At 38.7% G+C, this 19,386-nt stretch overlaps 1 protein-coding gene across 12 annotated transcripts in view; it reads right to left on the minus strand.

The window, feature by feature from the left end:
• L3MBTL3 (L3MBTL3, histone methyl-lysine binding protein) overlaps positions 1 to 19,386 on the minus strand; it is an 86,541-nt gene that overhangs the window by 44,455 nt on the left and 22,700 nt on the right. For 3 of the 12 annotated variants that reach the window (XM_023759139.1, XM_023759138.1, XM_023759147.1), the window contains 11 exons: positions 19,178 to 19,296; positions 18,920 to 19,066; positions 13,141 to 13,252; positions 12,702 to 12,776; positions 11,118 to 11,277; positions 9,654 to 9,801; positions 7,516 to 7,600; positions 5,853 to 5,944; positions 3,866 to 3,970; positions 3,154 to 3,289; positions 1,115 to 1,206 (listed from right to left, as the gene is read on the minus strand). In XM_023759139.1, coding sequence (XP_023614907.1) covers positions 1,115 to 1,206; positions 3,154 to 3,289; positions 3,866 to 3,970; positions 5,853 to 5,944; positions 7,516 to 7,600; positions 9,654 to 9,801; positions 11,118 to 11,277; positions 12,702 to 12,776; positions 13,141 to 13,252; positions 18,920 to 19,066; positions 19,178 to 19,279 — 1,254 coding nt within the window. In that variant the 5' untranslated portion in view covers positions 19,280 to 19,296. Of the gene's footprint in view, positions 1 to 1,114; positions 1,207 to 3,153; positions 3,290 to 3,865; positions 3,971 to 5,852; positions 5,945 to 7,515; positions 7,601 to 9,653; positions 9,827 to 11,117; positions 11,278 to 12,701; positions 12,777 to 13,140; positions 13,253 to 18,919; positions 19,067 to 19,177; positions 19,297 to 19,386 lie in introns of those variants that run through there. The other 9 variants (XM_023759140.1, XM_023759141.1, XM_023759142.1 and 6 more) reach the window with 9 other exon arrangements.

Genomic DNA, 19,386 nt, shown 5'->3' on the forward strand with positions numbered 1-19,386 from the left:
TTACATTCCAGCAATTAAACTATCCTTTCAATTAAGATGCTTTAAAATATTAACATGGCTCATTTGATTTCTATTACGCGCGCGCACACACACACACACACACACACACCCTTCAGTTCTCTAATTAGACCAGGCTTATGTTCAGTTTGATCAGAGAATCTTTTAGCCATTCCACTGATGCTAAAAACAACAGGTTAAAATCATTTCCCAAATGGAGGGTATTTGGGCGGGGGTGGGAGGAAGAACATCTTCCCTAATCCTCATATATATTTTCATTTGGAGGGAATGTTATTGAAACGTTACTGCCTCTTTCCAGATTCTCACTCGCTGTTACCTGACTGGTGAATCTGCAAGAAGAAACAGGTCACACTCTAAATGTGGGAGGGTGTGTATGCCCTGGTCCAATGCTCCTGGGTTTGGGAGGTGGGGCAGGAAGGGCCAGTAAATCTCTCTAATTCTAGGGCTCAGAAGCAAGAAGCTCATTTGATAGCAGATATAGGCCATGCAACTAAGCCCTTACCAATTACAAAGACAATATTTTGGTTTTCTACCTGCTTGCTCTCTGTTCTTTCCAATTGGATCAGAACTTGGGCCAGGAAGAAGAATGTAAGGTATCAGGCTTCCTCAGAGATGTCAAATATAATGGAAAGTCATAATACAGGTCAAGAAGGAGAAAGTACACACACATCAGATTGTGCTGCTGTTGTACTGAAAATAAAGCTAGAAGCTAGAGTGAAGACAAGCATACAAATCCACACAGGGCTCCACTCGCCTCACTGGTGAATCCCACTGTAGCAGCACCCTGAACAGATGACAGTAACAATAAAGTATCCCATCAATTTAATTTTTTATGCACCTTAACTGTAAATTACACCTGCATTTTGTACTATGTTGCCTGCTACCATTCAATAAAAAAAGACAACCATGATATGGCTATAAAAAAGAAGTTTACTTATGAAGATTTTAAGCTTAATTTTAAAATTTAATTAAGGTAAGAGTACTCTATTTACCAAAACAATAAAATTTGTTATAGTTTCTTGCTATCACTTGGAATTTATCCTACACTCAACAGCCACTTTTTTTTTTTAAGAAAAAGTATTTTGGATGTACTTACTATATTCTGATTCTCAAATAATGACTTGGGAGCAGCCTGAGCTTTACATGTCTTCAGGTAAGTCTGCCAATTAAATTCTTCTTCTTTATAACCTAGGGCAAGAACATATAAACAGACTTAGTAACATAGCAAAATATTTCACACTTAGTTTTCCATTCCCACTTTTTAAAAAAATATATATTTTTATTGATTTCAGGTACAAAGGGAGAGAGAGATAGAAACATCAATGATGAGAGGGAATCACTGATTGGCTGCCTCCTGCACGATCCTTAATGCGGATCGAGCCCACAACCCGAGCATGTGCCCTTGACCGGAATCGAACCTGGGGCCCTTCAGTCCACAGGCCGATGCTCTATTCACTGAGCCAAACCAGCTGGGGTCCATTCCCATTTTTATCTGTAATTCAAACATGCCAAAATCAGGAGATCAAGTGATTTTTAAAAATATATATATTTTTATTGACTTCGAAGAGGGAGAAAGAGACAGAAACATCGATGAGAGAGAATCATCCATCGGCTGCCCTGGGGATTGAAGCCACAACCCAGGCAAGTGCCTGACCAGAAATCGAACTGTGACCTCCTGGTTCATAGGTTGACACTCTACCACTGAGCCACACTGGCAGGGCCAAGTGGTTTTTTTAAACAGACAAAATTTAAATCATAATTCATAACTATGCATTTTTATACATAGGTTGTGTTTATTTACAACAAATTATACTATTTTTTTTCAATTCTGAATAAACAGTAATGGATATAAAGGAAAGGTGTAAGGAAGTAAATACATATTATACTTAGGTATGCTTCTTTTATTACCCGGGCATTTCTATCAGTATTTAGATAGTACTCCTTAGCAGTAGGCTAGTGATCTGGAATAGTCAAATTCTTTATTTTTCCCTTACCTACTCTATTTCAGGAGACTAACTTGTAAGAATTAATGGGAAGCTGGAAAAATAGTAATACAACAGATTAAATCTTTTTGGCCTATTATCACAGGGTTGATAATTCAAGATTTATGAAGTAAGCATGCTGGTAAATTAGAATAATGGAAATGTCCTTGCCTTAATTTTCACAATTTCATGCTTAATATTGATAAAGCCAACCTTTCCTTACAAAAAGGAAATTTAGCATTTTATCTTCTCTGCTCATGTGCTCTCTGCTACTTCCATTAAAAGCATGAAAAGAACAGCTAGTAAGTCACCATATATAAGCAGTCAATTCATATAAAGGCTTACAGATTTTCTTTTTTACACTCATATTTTTCTATATGTTTTTGTTTAATCCCTCAGCTATTTGAAAATACCATCCTGCCATTAATTTTTCACTTAAAACCAAAGGATGCCATTAAAAAACAATAACCATGAGACAGGCCCAAAATATCAAACTAGTAACCGGGATCTTTTGTATCATGTTAACACTACTATTGCAATAGCTGAAAAAGGAAGGAAATATGCCATTATTAAACACAGAAATGGACTGAAAGATGGTATCTGTTGTTCTCAGATCTTTATGTAAACATGAAACAGGCAAAATTATTGGCAGACTGTAAAGAACTCAATAATAAAAAAATAATTGCTATTAGTTCAACCACCGTCTAAACCAGGGGTGGGCAAACTTTTTGACTCGAGGGCCACAATGGGTTCTTAAACTGGACCGGAGGGCCGGAACAAAAGCATGGATGGAGTGTTTGTGTGAACTAATATAAATTCAAAGTAAACATCATTACATAAAAGGGTACGGTCTTTTTTTTTTTTTTAGTTTTATTCATTTCAAATGGACCGGATCCGGCCCGCTGGCCGTAGTTTGCCCACGGCTGGTCTAAACCAATTTTTAAATGTTATTTTATATGCAAATCTGCTAAATATTGACATCTATTGAATAGGATTCTACTTTTTTTTCCTTTCACTCTAATGAATGTATTTGTTCATCAAGCTTGAATTTGGGCCAATCTGAATTATAGAGACTGAATTCTTAAAAATTCTAAATCAACAGGTAAAAATGTTTTTATTCAATTTAAAATATGAAACCAAAAAGTGACAATACCTTTGGGAGGGTGGAGCTTATGGCCAGTTTTCTCACACCACCCAACTGGGTGAATATCCAGAGCGTCTGCATTAACCCAGAAGTCATAGTAATCAGGATACCCATCAAAGTGCAGCTTTATCCGGTATCCACAAACCTGAAATAGGTGACGGCTGATTAATTAAAAAACAAACACACGCAGAATGCTGAGTGCATGGACATCCAGTATGATACAGTTTATGTTAATCAAAGCACCCTCATTAACAGCAGCAAACACAAGCAAACACATGACAAAACCCAAAGGCAAAGGCTATTGTGTACACGGGAAAGGCTGGGCTGCCGTGTTCTGGCTTCATCCCTGGTTATCAGGAGCATGGATATGGGGTGACAAATACTTTTCCCACATGCACACATCCCCTCTCATTCGCGCATCACCGTGGGGGGCTGGCGTGGGAGCAGCCAGCCCAGCACAGGGCACACGGCTGCTGCGGAGTCCCAGAGCGCCTGCCCTGTTGCACACTGTCTGTGTGCTGGCTTCTTGTCCTTCATAAAGTTCCACATGCAGTGATATCCAGCCAGACCAAGGCTAGTACAGATACGGAGAAGTCAACAGGTCCTCTTTCTCAAATAATGACTTGGGAGCAGCCTGAGCTTTGCATGTCTTCAACAAGTGGCATCTTTTCCCATTATTAAAACTCCATAGTCACCATTTTACTTTAAAAATAAAGCTTACCTCAGCCACTGTGAGGACGCAGTACACGGACTGATGCTCAGGGTCCACGCCTTCTAATTTCATGCCAACTTTAAACCCATTTTTGTTATATGGAAAGGATTGATACTACAATGAAAAATGACAGCAGTTTTAGTATTTTATCCTGGATGTCTAATTAAAATTATGAATCATTACCATTCTTAAATAAAGTCTTTAACCAAATAAATAAATAACTTTTAAAAATTCAAAAGACAAGGATCACCTCATGGTCCAACGGAAAATGGATAAAGACTACAAAGAGGTCACATAAAAGAAAATTTAAATGTTTTACATATTTGAAAAGATGCTCATCTTCACTCATAAAAGTCATACAAAAATTACACAAAAATATATTTCACCTATCAGGTTGGTAATGATAAAAAAGTTTGATAACACTGTTGGCAAGACTCTAGGGAAACATGCACACAGACATCACTAGTAGGGATATAAGCTGCAATCTCATGATATCCATTAAAAAAGAACACTTTCTTCAGCTCAGCAATTCTAATTCTAGGAAATTATCCAACAGAGATAACCATATGTGCAAAATGGCAGGTGCACAAAATTATTCATTAAAACATTTACATGGCAAAAGATTCGTGTATCTATCTTCCATATGTACATATAGTATTCCTTCTTATGTCTAATCTATAATAACTTAAGGTGCTTCCTAAAGGTTGACACATATATCATATATATGTATGTGTCATATATGTCAATATTTGTCACATGTCAATCCATAGGGAGCAGCTTAAACTATTATGGAACAGCCGTAAGATTGAATTTTATGCATTAATATCAAAGAATGGTAAAGGGAAATAATGAACTGAGATGGAATAATTTCCAAATTAAGTTAACAAAAAAGCAAAGTCCAAAAACAATATGAATGACATATGTTATCATTTGGTTTAAGAGGGGAAGAGGATTTGGATCTACATACATTGCTTATCTCAACCTCTGAGACACGATGGCTGGGCCTATATATAAAATTTCTTTTTAAAAAATGTTAAAAGGCTATTCCTCAAAGGACTGAAGTTACAGTAAATAATTACATAGAATAAGTTCAAAAGTGATTACTACTGTTTAAATTAAATGTTACTGTAGAGAACTCGTCCTAATATTTACTTGTCATACTTTTTTAAAAAATCCCTAAATTCCTACATATATAACAAGATATTGATGGCAGACTTATTACATACTATGATTAAATATTAAATAATTTAAGCTAGGAGTCAACTTATAGTCTATGGGTCAATTCTAGGCCACCATCTGTAATTAAAGTTTTATTGGAATACAGCCATATTCCTTCACCTATATATTGCTTATGGCTGCTTTCATTACAGCAACAGAGCTGAGCTGTAGCACCCGAGACCAGATGCCCACAAAGCCTAAATGCTTGCTCTCTGGCCCTTTATAGAAAGGCCCTTTGTTGACCCCTGTTTTAGCCCAGGGGCAGCAGCTCCTAGTTAGAATTACACTTGGCGTCTATACCTTTAACTGATTTTAAATTACTTAGGATACAATATTTTCACTATAGTTAATAAAATATAGTAATTCATTTTTAGATTTTTGTTGTGATATTATGTAAACCTCAGTAACTCATTTCTATTCTCCCAAAGCCTTCATGTTGACATGAAATTTCATGCCAGTTTTTCTTTATCTACTAGTTTTTTAGTAATAGCAGAAATATCTCTTAAAATTGAGTCAAAGCTGGTAAATGCTGAGAGAAAAGAGCATGTGTATAGCTATGTGCCTATGCACACAGCTTGGGGGAGAGGGAGGTGTCATGTATTAATGCTGGCTGGCCCTGCAGGTACCCCTCCACATAAATACACACATGCCAAACAATATGCTTGAGAAATGATCCCAAGTCACAGGTCCTAAACAGACAGCGGACATGGCAGTGCCGACTCCAGCTAGTACGGCAGCTCCGTGCCGTCAGACACAGCGCTCTCCAGAGCGGCCGTACCTCCTTGAATAGCTTCGCTGGCACGGCCACAGCCTTTTCCTCTTCCAGGTAGGATGCCCAGCACCAGGCCTTCTTTCCTTTAGGAGGCAAACCTGAAAGGCAAGTGAGATTAAAATGACAGAATCTCCAAAAGTCTAAAACATTCACAGATGTGCATTGTGAACTCTCACTTCCCTAAATACCACTAGGCCTGGCTCTTCTCTTACTACCACAGCTGGTGTTCTCAGTCTCCTGTCTTGGCTCCTCTTCCAAGGCAATGAGAGCCAAGCGTGAACTGCAGGGTGTATCTGCAGCTATGAGGGTAGAAGAAAGACTCAGAAGAACTCAGAGTAAAGGAAGAAGACGCAGCAGAAAATCAAAACAGAAGAGTACCATGGAAGCCACAGGAAGCAGGTGCTTCTAGAGGCAGGATGCTCAAAAACTAAGAGATGAATAAGTCGAAAACTAGAAATGGCCAGTGCACTGAGTGGCTAGGGAATGGCTGCCAATTGGGGTAAAAGGGAAGAAAATCAATTCAGTGAAGGACAGATTTTGAGCAGCAAACGAATATATGTGATAAAGATACGGTGTCAGCTAACATCAATTTTATTTGGGATTAACTTGGCAAATAATGGAAATAAAAGGAAAATGCAATAGCTTGATAGGTAACAAAATTGGGGGAAAGGTATTTTAGGGATGAGATCTGAACCAGCTAGGGTGGAGCTCATGAAGAGAAAAAAGTCTGAATTGCTAAGGAGTAAAAGTAAATGACTAAAGAAACAAGGTCCCACAGGGGACAGGGCCCTGAGAATAGAGATGAAGGTGAAGGGAAAGAAAGATTGATGACATCTTTGAGGTAAAGTGCTGAGTAACTGAGAATTTATTCCCTTTAATCTCAGTGACATAAACTAGAAGCCAACTCCCCCAATGGTAAAAGTTAGGCTGTGTGCTTGAGGCAGGGTTGAAATGTTTCAAACGCTTTTCTTTCAAGGCTTAAAAGATGAACAAGCAAGGAATGCATCCATCACAGAAGAGGAACACTGGGTTCATAGTCCTGATTTGTAGGGACAGCATGACTGGGCGGGGCGGAACTGGAGCTGCGCAAGTGAAGTGACCTAACATGAAGGACTGGCCAGGCCGATGTGGCAGGTCAAGGGGATAAAGCCCAGCAGAGGACATTGGGGCTCTAGGAGAATGACGTGAGGTCCATGCTGAATAAGGTGGGCGTTCATCCACTCAAGTATTCAAGGGAAGGGCCTGAGGACTGGATTCCTCGTGAGAATAAAGTGTTGCCAGAGGAACAATGAAAAAAAAAAGGTACCATATTAGGAGGCTGTGGTTTGAGAGAAAACATTAAAAACTTAAAACTTACACTCTTAGGAAATGAACAAGAATGTAAGTGTTAATAAAAGTGCAAAAATAGATGAAACCTATTTGATGCTCAAATAAAGTAAGGTGTTCTCGTGTTTGCCCGGACACTGTTCGAAAGTTACTAACTTCCATTTTTCCCTTACCTATTTCTGCAAAACTATAATCTTTACTGATAAAATTTAATTTAAAAAAATCCCAAAGTAATACCTTAGCTGCCCTAATGTGCATTACAACTAAGACTAAAATGTCTACCCACATGAAATATTTTAAGTTTCATAAAGTTGCAAGTAAAGCCTTTTCTTCATCGACTCACCCTGCTTTAATACAGCTGAATCACCGCGTCTTTTCCTTCGGGCTCTCTGTGAACCCCTCAGGATTCTCCCATCTTGTTTGTTCTCCTACAGTAAGAGAGAAAACTATGATTTTCTGAAAGTTTGTGAAACTGGCACCAACAAAAAGTTAGAGTGCTATCAGAAAGCATTATTTGTTTTGTACTTTTCTTCAATTTCACTTCCTAAGTTTTAAGGAAAGTAAGGATATATGTAACTTGAGAGCTATGCTGCTTTTGGCCTAAGGTCATCACAAAATAAGAGCATTTCCAAAAACTACTCTGTAGAATAGCAGGGATCCTGCTCCCGCCTCCTTGAAACCCTTTCTTCTCCTAGCTCCTGGGGCCCTCTGTTCCGATATTCCTCACACCTCCCCAGCCTCCCTTCTCAGTCCCTTTGCTAGTGTCTCTTCCAACCCAGCCCTCTTCTGGTCTCTATCTAATCTCTCTCCCTAAGTTTTAAAGGTCACCTGCCTATAAGATATCCCCAGTCCGTACTCCACACTCATGCATACACCTGCCTACTGGATCTCCACTTGGACGTCTCATAAGCATCTCAAACTCATGGTGCCCAAGTATCTCCAGATCCCACACTCCGGCCTTGCCTTCCCATCCTCAGTAAAGGGCATCATTATCCAGTCAATGGTTCAAGCCAAAAGCCTAAGAGTGAGCCCTGATTCTTCTCTTTCCCTCACACACCAGCAAACCTACCTCGAAAGGATCCCAAATCCCCTGTTCTATCTTACATAGCCCTCTTAGCTGGTCTACTACAATAAAATCCTAACTGGTTTCCCTCATTCCACTTTTGCTCTCACCTGGCAAAGCTAGAGTGATCATTTTATTTTTTTTAAAATATATTTTTATTGATTTCAGAGAGGAGGGGAGAGAGAGATAGAAACATCAATGATGAGAGAGAATCATTGATTGGCTGCCTCCTGCACGTCCCCCACTGGGGATCAAGCCCGCAACCTGGGCATATGCCCTGACTGGGAATCGAACCGGTGACCTCTTGGTTCCTAGGTCGACGCTCTACCGCTGAGCTACACCCGGCTGGGCTAGAGTGATCATTTTAAAACATAAATTATATCACAGTGTTTCCTTGCCTTTAACTTTCCAATGGTTTCCCATCACACCCAAAATACAATGAAAACCCATTACTCTGGTATACCATAAAGCCCTCCATGGCCTGGACCTCTTCAGCTTCACCTGACTCCACTCTCAACTGTATTGTTTCCTTTTATTTCCTCAAACAAAGCATGCTGCACATTACTGTAGGAACTTTTCCTTAAGCTGCTCCACTTCCCAGAGGGCTCCTCACTCCTAACTTTACCAAGCTGACTCCTTCTTAGTATTCAGATCACATTGTTCATGCCACCTTCTCTGGGAGGCCTCCTTGACAACCCAACTTAAAATAGCCAATCCTCAAGCCCCATTGTAATTCTCGGCAAAGCACTTATCACAGGCTGACATTTCTCTTATTTACTTTATTATATGTTCCCTTACTAAGAATGTAATGTCCCTGTGAGTAGAGACCTGTCCCGCTGCTGTCCTGTTCATCCTGTATTCTCAGCTCCTAGAATAGTGATAGCAAATAAAAGTTGTTCAAAGTTGATCTTAAGGAAAATGCCTCAAGACCTTAAAGTTCTCTTTTCCTAAGAACCATTAATATTTTAGGGATAAGACATTTATGTTTTAATTCGCATACTCTGAATTAGTTCTCCCTAAATATACCTGACACTGATGTGCCATTTTCTATCTATTCACATAGTTTTTATGAGATCTGTCTGCAATTTACTAAAATGGGACTGGGATCTTGCTATTGAAAGAAACTAAAGGTTCATTGTCAAAACTGAAGGTCTACTGTTGCCTCTTTCCAGCAATAAGCACAGAAATTCCTACTTCTTCACCCTAAGAAAGGGGTACTATTATTTACAATTCCCATTTTGAGATGAGGACAGCAACAAAGAGAGAGTAGGTAGATAATGTGCTGATGGTAACACAGAGAGCCGCCGAAGCAGCACTTGAAGTCAGTAACTAGCTGTAGAGCTAGTGCCTTTGACCATGGTGCTACCCACTTAGGAAACACCCCCATATTCCCAGGTAGTCCCATAAGAGATACTAACCATTTCGTCATCTCTCTCTTCTGCATCCTCCTTGGAGTCTGCTTTCAGGGATAGCTTTGGTTTTTTCTTCCGACTGCACTTAGGGTCTTCTTCCTCGTTGTCTTCTCCTAGGTCCCTTTCCTCCTTCTGATCTCTGCTGCTTGTAAACCCAAAATAATGACAGGAAACAATACCTATCAAACATCTACATGGTGAGTATCAATGCAAATTCTTTTAAAACATTACCCACCAAAGGAAAAATATTTAACCACCAGGATGTGTAGACATTAGAATATCATAGATAGGGAACATGTCAAACCATTATCATATATTGTGACACTGTCAAGGTTAGAAAGTGGAAATTAGTTTCTACGTTAATTTCAAAAGGAGACCAGCACTATATGTAAAACAGAGTCTCACAAGTTTAAAATAATTTGTCTTTCACATCTGCAACCCATACTAATAAAAGAATCAATTATTGCCCTAGCTGGTTTGGCTCAGTGGATAGAGCGTTGGCCTGCGGACTGAAGGGTCCTGGGTTTGATTTAGGTCAAGGGCATACGCCTGGTTGTGGGCTAGGTCTCCAGCAGGGGGCATGCAGGAGGCAGACAATCAATAGTTCTCTCTCATCATTATTTCTCTCTCTATCCCTCTCCCTTCCTATCTGAAATCAATTTTTTTAAAAAAAGAATCAATTATTCAAAGATATTTTAGTCTTCAGGGCAACTTTAAAACTAGGATTTATCAATTATTAAGAATAACAAGTCCAAATGAAAAAGGCCAAGTGTAACTTTGTAAAATATCAGTTGGCCCCAACAAAAACAGACAATTTACAAGACTGTGCTAATTAAAATACATGGGAAACTCCAGTGAAATATAAATGTCAAGTCATTTATTTACAGCATACAATTATATGCAAGAAATACATCTTCTTGGTAATACTCTGAATTCTGTCAAATAACCCCCAAATGACAAAGTCACACCACTGTCAGTCACAGCTGATGTCCCTGTCTCATATTTCTTAGTCTTCCCTGATATCAGCAGTAACATAATTCATTACATTACTCACTATGGTCTTCATTCAGTTGATTTCCAATCAGTTTTATTCCATTTGTAGAGTTCTAGCTGAGTTACCTAAGAACCCTCCAAATATAAACAAAACTGTGTTTCAAGAACCATCAGTATCATCAAAATATGTATGTGACCCAGAGAACTTTAAATACTCTGAGCTGAGAAACAAACAAATTCGTGTAAACAAATGGCTAAAGAAAGAGGCAGAAGTTGTATTGCAGGTAAAACACAGGCAATAAAACTCAGATCAGACATGACTGAGGTCACCAGGTTGAGTAATGAGATGGAGATCCATGTGTTTCTACAGGAAACGTCTTGGAAAAAAGAAAGGGCATGAAAGGGTGACAGAGGTCAGAGAGCCATGACCATGGACTCTAAAACCCATTCTGCAGATGGAATGGAACAAAAACCTACTTGTCTTTGATATGCCGAGTACAATTCTGGCTGCAATAGTTTCCTCCAGAAAGACATTCATCTACGTTGCCATACTGACAACAGTTCTCACAGAACGGAAGCCCTTCTACTTTTACTGACTCCTTCAACCTGAAGGGCATCCCAGTCTTCTCTGAAAAAACTAGAAGATGGAAAGAAGAGAAAAAAATTTAAAACCATGACAGAACACATTCCAAAATACACTTAAACTTTTTCTTCTAATAATTTTGTTAGCAACACAATAAAAGAATGTTTGTTGAATGAATGAATGATCAAACTCTAGGATTTGGGAGAGAGAAGAGGATGAGCTTGGTAGAAATCACTCAAATCATTTACATAACAAAACAATTCTGCAGAAAAAAAAGCTTGTCCAAGGCTTTTTCTACAGCGTTTGAAGTAAAATGAAGAAAATTTCATTAGTCACTAAATTCAGAAAATTAAACCGTCAATCTTTACAATCCTATTTTATAGATGTGTCTTTGACAAAATTTAAAAAGGGTTATCTATGCTATTTCATGTTTATTACATTTTGATGAGTAATTTTGTTTTACTAAATTGGTTACATCAATGTCTCTCTGTTTTACTTTTAATGCAGCAGATCTCCTGAATCACAATTATCCAAATCGTTTAGGAATGAACATTTCCTTTCGCCTGAATCATTAGGCTAATCATTCATTCAGCAAACATTTATCAGACACCAATTTAAGCTAGGCACTGGAAATGACAGTATAGCCCTTACCCAAGAGAGCTCACAGGCTAGAAGAGAGGACGGGCAAGAGAACCAGTATTTGCAGTAAGAAGGGACACATGCAGTCATTGAAGCACAAACAGGTTCCAGAAGTCGTACAGAGGAAGACGTGAGTCAATCGGCCTGGGGTGAGGTCAGGGGAGGATTTTCTGATATAAAACCTCAACAGGGTTTTAAAAGCCAAAGAGGAATTTACCAACTGGACAAAGTGAGAAACAGTATCCCAGCCAGAAGAAACAGCATGAGCGAAAGCAAGGATGCATGAAGCCACAGGATGTGCTGGCAGAATTACAGGTAGCTCAGTGCCGCTGGCACCGCCAGAACACAAAGTACAAAGAACAGAACAGAAAGCAAAGAGATAAAGCGAGCAGGTGGGTGCAGGCCACCCAGATCTCTGTATGTTTTGCTAGAGATAAAAAAGAATTGGTGAAGCGTCAGAGAAGCAATCTACACAAGTTCCTCTAAGTTCAGTATACAGGATAAACTGGGCGAAATTAGAAGCAGAATGATTCTTCAGGAGATGTCTGCACTAGTTCAGGCGAGAGTTGATAAAGACCTAAATTAAGCCAGTGGCAGTGACAATAGATAGAAAAGGCCAGATCTGAGACATATTTAGGAAATAAAAAACCAAGAGGATTAACAGGCTATGGGGCTGGGGGGAAACACACTCAGGATGACTCCTAGATTTCTGGCTTGAACTGGGTAGTTGGTGCTACCACCAACTGAACTCTGTGTTACAGAAGAAAGAGCAGGTTTGGGGGGAGGGGAGAAAGAAATAGAAAATGAATCGCATTTCAGACATGTGGCGTTTGAGGTACCTGTGGGACATCCGGGTGGAGATGTCCAGTAGGCAGGTGGAAATACGGGCCTGGAGCTCGGGGGAGAGGTCGGGGCTGGAGATATAGATTTAGGAGTCATCAGCATATAGGTGTTAGTTACAACCATCGGAGCAGATGAGAAAAAAGTGGCAGGCTTTTGGCTAAATCACCTGGGTAGGCTATTACATGGATTTACTGGATAATTTCCAATTAACCTGGTGCTATTACAGATCTGGCATTAGGAGAGAAGACAGTTAATGGTTATTTTAAAATATAAAAGCTAGTTCCACATCAGCTTCGTTACAGAAATTTACCTAAGCACATGTGACATGAAGATCACCCAGAATTTTCAAGGTTCCAGCCTACAATAAAACCTGAGATATTCTTACTTTAAAACTTTCAAAAGAAAGAAATGGCAATACAGAGCACCCAGTCTTACCTTCTTGAGCAGTTGGCACCATCCAAGTTGTGGTAGCCGTTGCCTTTTTAACATTTTCCATCTCACTCTCATCGGTTATAACTTCCAGGGCTCCAAATTCATTTACTCGAAACTAGTGACAACATGGTAGAGAAAGAGGCAAAATTTACAAAAGTGTTCAGAAAACAGTAACTTAAGGGCTGGCCTATATAGTCTTTAAGAAAAAAATTATGTGTTAAAAATTAATTAAAACAATTATATCTAGACTAGAGGCCTGATGCACGAAATTCGTGCAAGAGTAGGCCTTCCTTCCCCCCGGCTGCTGGTACTGGCTTCCCTCTGGCACCCGGGACCCGGGCTTCCCTCCCTGCCCTGGCTTTGTCTGGAAGGTCGTCGGAAGGACGTCTGGTCTAATTAGCATATTACGCTTTTATTATATCTAAATAAGCCTTCTACCGATATTAAATCATTTGCATTTTACTAATTTTGGAATTTGGAGAAGGGGAATAGAAGAAAGCAGCAAGGTACTTCTTAAGGATATAAACAACCAACCCTGCACCGTCCTGTAAAGTAGCCAGCTCACTTATATGGCCTGCAATTTCAAACACCATTTTTTGCTAAGACTTATATTCTTATATTACAGTTTATTTGATAATCAAAATTACTGCTTTCCCAGGAATAAGTTGGTCTCACCTAGTTCAGAGAAAAGAAGTATCTCTGTTCCAGAAATTATCACTGGCATATCCATGTCATTATATCCCAAGATGTGAAGGAGGAAGGTGGAAGCAAGGGTCACTTCCTCTTTCTTTCACTACTCTCTGAATTCTCCATTACATTTCCCTCTAGTCTTCCAAAACAGCTGGCAATGTCTATGAATGAGTCTCCTAGTTCCAGGCCAATTTTATCACTAGAAAGTAAGGGCATTTGCACCACGTAACATAGAAACTCACACATGAAACCTATTTGTTCATGTTGATCAGTGTCATCTTAATCAATTTAATAAATAAATTTTTTTTTTAAAAAAAGTAAGGGCATTTGATTTCAGGGACATTTTGAGTCCAAGTTTTGAAAATTTCCTCTCACTGCATGGCAAGCTTCAAATTGTATGCTTCTGTAATAGCCTGGCCATAGTATGTGTGTGTGTGTGTGTGTGTGTGTGTGTGTGTGTGTGTCTGTCTGTCTGTGTGTGTTTTAAAGGCTGAAGGGGCCCCATCCTCTTTGAAACAGCTAGATTTACTCTCATTCATGAAGTTCAAAGTTTTCTGTATTCCTTCTGTTTTCCCATAAAACAGAATGACATTAGGGATCTACTTATTGTAACAAGTGATGAAGAGCATAAAAGCTAAAATTCGAAGGGATAATAAAACCTTTTGCTTAAAATTTTTAGACTTTTTTCACAGAAATATATATGAACATGCAAATACATAGTATTTTAAAAAGGCCTTCCATTTCCAAATCCAAACAATCGATTTGGTCAACATGCCCGTAGAGTGTGTATTTTACCAAACTAGATTCAGACTCAAGTCAGAAAAATCTTATTCCTTCCACCAGGTAAAGATAACACCTTAAATTACTTTCTGCACATAATCCACAATCATTAAATGCTTTCCAGACTGAACAAGTTGAAATAGTTTAGGAAAGTGAAAGTAGTCTTCTCCCTACTACATATTTCAGACACAAATTTCTAGATAATGTGTATACTCTAGGTAGTGTGTTCATTTACAAATGTCAGTCTAAGAAATCCCAAAAAGTTAACTGGATGAAAAAGACCTAAAAATAACTTTACTTTTTGGGGGGAAATTAATTTTAAAATGATCAAGTCTGAAAACAGAATATTTCAAAATAAAGCTGACAGTACCATCTACTGGGCAAGAGTAGAAAAAACAAGCCTTATAATGATTATTAATTAATGATATTAAAGAAAATGATAGAATATCAATTCTAATGAAAAAATTTAAAACACACACACACAAAACAGGCATGAACCTTATAATTCAATCCAGGAAAGCAATTTTCACTTTTATTATGTGTTGATGTTAATTTATATTTATCTGACAGTTACAAAATGGGAGAAATAGCACCAAACATTTACAACATTACAAAGAAAGTCTCCTGGGGCGTAAATTTCCAAATTGCTGCTAAACTACAAACCACCCTGCAATTCAAACACCTAGAACAAGAGTACCACTAAGTGGAGTCTTCAAATAGAAATTCAGACTTATGACCCCTGGAAGCTTTAGGCTCAAATACTTTCAAAGTTAAGTTAAAAGGTAATAATCCCACAATATAACATTTAATCCCAATAATCTTTTCCTTCTCCTAACATTTAATGCCTATAACTGATCTACAGTTTAAGCACAGTAAAGATGCAATGGCATTTAGGGAAACAGTTGACTCCTGTGAGCTAGGGATCCATGGATGGATGGACTTTAGGGGTCAATGGGTCCAATGAAATATATGCATAATTAGGAGATTGGCACATATATACTTTTCTGGGGATAGGGCTAAGATTCATCGTATTTTCAGAGGCATCCTATAACCCTGAAGAGTAAAGAACATCTACTGTAACCAGTTACTTTTATCTCAAAAATTAACCTCAAAGTGTTCTTAATGTATTTTATCATATGCAAAGACACAGGAATCAATTTTTTTTCTGGCTTCTCAATTTGGATTTACGGTGTCTTCTACAATATTACTATCGTTGTAGAAAGTGTTGGACCACACAGCTTGTTAGGTGCTGTTAACAGGACTGGGCTCCACAGGCGGAATTCCAGAGAGACTGACATCTTCCCCAACAAAACAGGTTTGGAAGTTTGTAATGAATAGTTTTAGAACCATGAAAACTTGAAATAACCAATTTTATTTCTTTTTTGTTTTTGAAGTTATTAGTTCTTTTAACCTAGAAGGCTAAAAAACAATGTGAAAATAGTCATTCCATTCTAACCAAGAATATCAAAATTATAAACTTTACAAAGCGCTTTATTAAGCAAATCGAGCACATCAGCTGACGCTGAACATTTTCTGTAAGTGGATATGATATATCCAGGTCAATCAGAAACAATTACTTCTAAAATATATAAAGAGTAGCAAAGGTTCTGTTTGTCTTGGCTTGAATTGCCTTTAATTGATTCAAGTGTCTATTTTGCTTGTAAAGGCAAAGGGTCTTTGCCTACTTTTGCCTATCTTAAATAACAGATCATTAAAAGACACTACTGAGATTCCTATTTTTGTTTTATGCTGAAATCTGAGTTCTACTTACAATCTGCTTTAAGGGCAAAGATATTTGTTAACTAAACTGGTCTGAACACTAACCAAGGCAAGGCCAATTGTGCACCAGGAGTGCGGGGAGTTTTCCAGTTGGGCTTCTGCATTGCTGCTGCAAGGTCCTGCTCTCAGTTAAATGGCAACTTTTCTTCCTAGATAAGATGCTATGGCTCTCAGGAGTGTATCTGCATGTTACTCAGGGACTCTGAAAGACTAAATCCGTACGGCCCAGAGGAATAATTCTCTGCGGATAAATTTCAGACAGCATGAGAAGCTCAGGTAGAGAAATTGCTTTAGGGAAAGGGAGCCCTACCATACATCTTCCCATACCACTCACTACCTGCCTGTTCTCAGGGCTGGCCCTGAGATATTAACCTACAAATACTAATTTACATTTTAAAAGAACACATTAAGCAATGCTAAGGTTTTCAAACAGGCAAAGCATGATGTGAGAGAGTAAATTTCGTGATTTATTCAAAGTTCTTTCTAATATCTTACGTTTGTGAAAAATTAATTTCTCAATCAGATCTCTTAAGCAACTCGAATTTTAATAGAAGGAGCAAGTGAATTACAAATCCTAAGCAATATAATTGATTGGCTAGCCTCTGAATCTCCTTAGATGGAAAGGGTAGAAGGTAGAAAATCAGTTTTTAAATTATTTTTTTAATGGACATCAAACTATCCATAGTGCATGAAGTGAACTGAATACATGACAACTGTCCAATTAGATGAGCCTAAAAGTAAAATCAAATAACCCAGATTATAAAACCACTAAATGGCGTAATTATCTGCTTGCTTTAATAAAAGTAATGGGTTATTTACTATTCCTAAAATCCATTGCTTAGAAAACCTCGGGCAATCTAAATTTCTTAGGGATGGAAATTATACTCCATTGTTAAAACTAACCAAACAAAAGTTACAAATTTTGTCATCTACCTGACACCCAAAAAAGCTACTCAGAAGGGATTAAAATGTACAAGAGGATGCAGCAATGAAAAAGGGAGGGGGGCAGTTACACAACATATAACAAAGCCTGAATAGCTACAATTTAAGTCTTTTATATATACACTAGGGGCCCAGTGCACGAAATACGTGCATGGGGGGAGGGGGCTCCTCAGCCTGGCCTGCACCCTCTCACAATCCGGGACTGCTGGCTCCTAACCACTCACCTGCCTGCCTGCCTGATCTCCCCTAACCACTCTGCCTGCCTGCCTCATCACCCCTAACCACTTGCCTGCCTGCCTCATCACCCCTAACCACCTTTGCCTTGGCCCCCACCGCCACGGCTTCATCTGGAAGGACATCCAGAATGACGTCCAGAAGGTCCTTAGGCTGTCCGGTCAAATTAGCATATTACACTTTTATTATTATAGATATTTTTTTCAACCACCTCATAACCACCTTAAGACATAGATCCCCTATTTCCATTTCACAGATAAAGATTCGGAAACAGGGAATTTAAATAACTTGACAACGTTCAGGTAGCTAATATGTGGCTGATGTTTTCAGAGTCTGAGACACCGTTCCTTCTTTCTCAAAAATCCCAGTACTCTACTTCTAATGTATCTAATCCAGACGAACAGTTGAAGAATGTTAAGAGCAGATAAAATTTTTAGTGTTTATTTAATCCCTTATTTTACCAAAAGGAAACTGGCCCAAAGAGACCAACCGACTTGTTCAAGGTCACACAGCCTAAAACTATAACCAAATCTCCTCTTCGAATTTCACTAAACCTCACTAGTATATTTCTGTTCAGCTAAACTCAGAAAGGTACGTTGGCACACTGCACTTATTTCTTTAAACCTAACCCAACTAAAATCTAAGTATGTTTCCTTAAATAACAGATCCAAATCTCACCACTGAGAATGAACTAGGGCAGGTTTGGCAGCGAAAAGGAATTGGATTATAAGAAGCCAATATTAGGGGGCAGGAAATTCTATTCAAGACAGTATAGAACACCAAGCATTAGAGAGGTAAGCCAGCTAACAGCCTGTTAGGGAGACTGGAAGTTCAAACATCTGAGTGACCAAGTACAGACACAAAGTCCAAAAGGCCACAGACAGGTTCAAGGTCCCAGAGATAGGATCAGCTCAAAAGCAAATTTGAAATGAGAGGTGAGGGCGGCTGACTTCCCAGGTGGCTTGCATAACCATGTTTCATGGGGCAGCAGATGTGGTCCCTGAGAGGGCTTGGGGGTCTGGGGGAAAGGGGCAGGGTGAGCACCTAGAAAAGGAGCACATGAAGGAATCACTCTCTGAAGAAAGTTCTCCTCCATACAAAAGCAGCCTGGTGTACAGGGAGAACCAGTAATTTTGAACAAGTGATTATATAAAATCCATATTTACAGTATAAATAATTTAAGGGAGGTAAATCATTCTGTTTATTCAATATTTTAACATTATCCAGTTTTTAAATGAGAACACTAGGGCCCAGGGAGTGTGGTTACTTAAATTTATAAAGCCCATTACCACAAAATATAAGCCAGGTTTTCTAACCTACCACTGCCACATTCATTGTCATCATGAGAGAGTCAAACCTGAGATGATCCTCCTCGAAGCTGTAACTCACTATCTGCAAAATGAGCACCTGCTGCCGAAACATTCCTTAGTCTCCACCCCAAGTGACAAAGGCTTCTGCCAAACCACAAGCATGTCCAACTGTCTTGAGAGTTTATTGTAGAGGTCTAAGTATCATATAAAACACTGTGCTTAATGTTTTTAATTCTTAGTTTGCGTACATATTCAGATTTAATTTTTATCATTACATAAAATTGAACGTAATAAAGACAGCTTACCTTTAAGTCACTTCCTGGCAATGTACCTACTCCATCTTTCCAGTCCATAACACTGAATACGTCAAACTCTTGACCACTTGTGCTAGAGGCAGATTCAGTCATGATTTATTTTTTTTAACCTGAAGACAAAAAAAAAAAAAGAAAAGAAGAATTCCACATATAAATCAGCTCTTATTTCAGTGGTCATCACTTTAGTTTCCCTTATTTAC

This window comes from Myotis lucifugus, unplaced genomic scaffold (assembly GCF_000147115.1).
Source record: "Myotis lucifugus unplaced genomic scaffold, Myoluc2.0 scaffold_150, whole genome shotgun sequence".
Classification (NCBI taxonomy): domain Eukaryota; kingdom Metazoa; phylum Chordata; class Mammalia; order Chiroptera; family Vespertilionidae; genus Myotis; species Myotis lucifugus.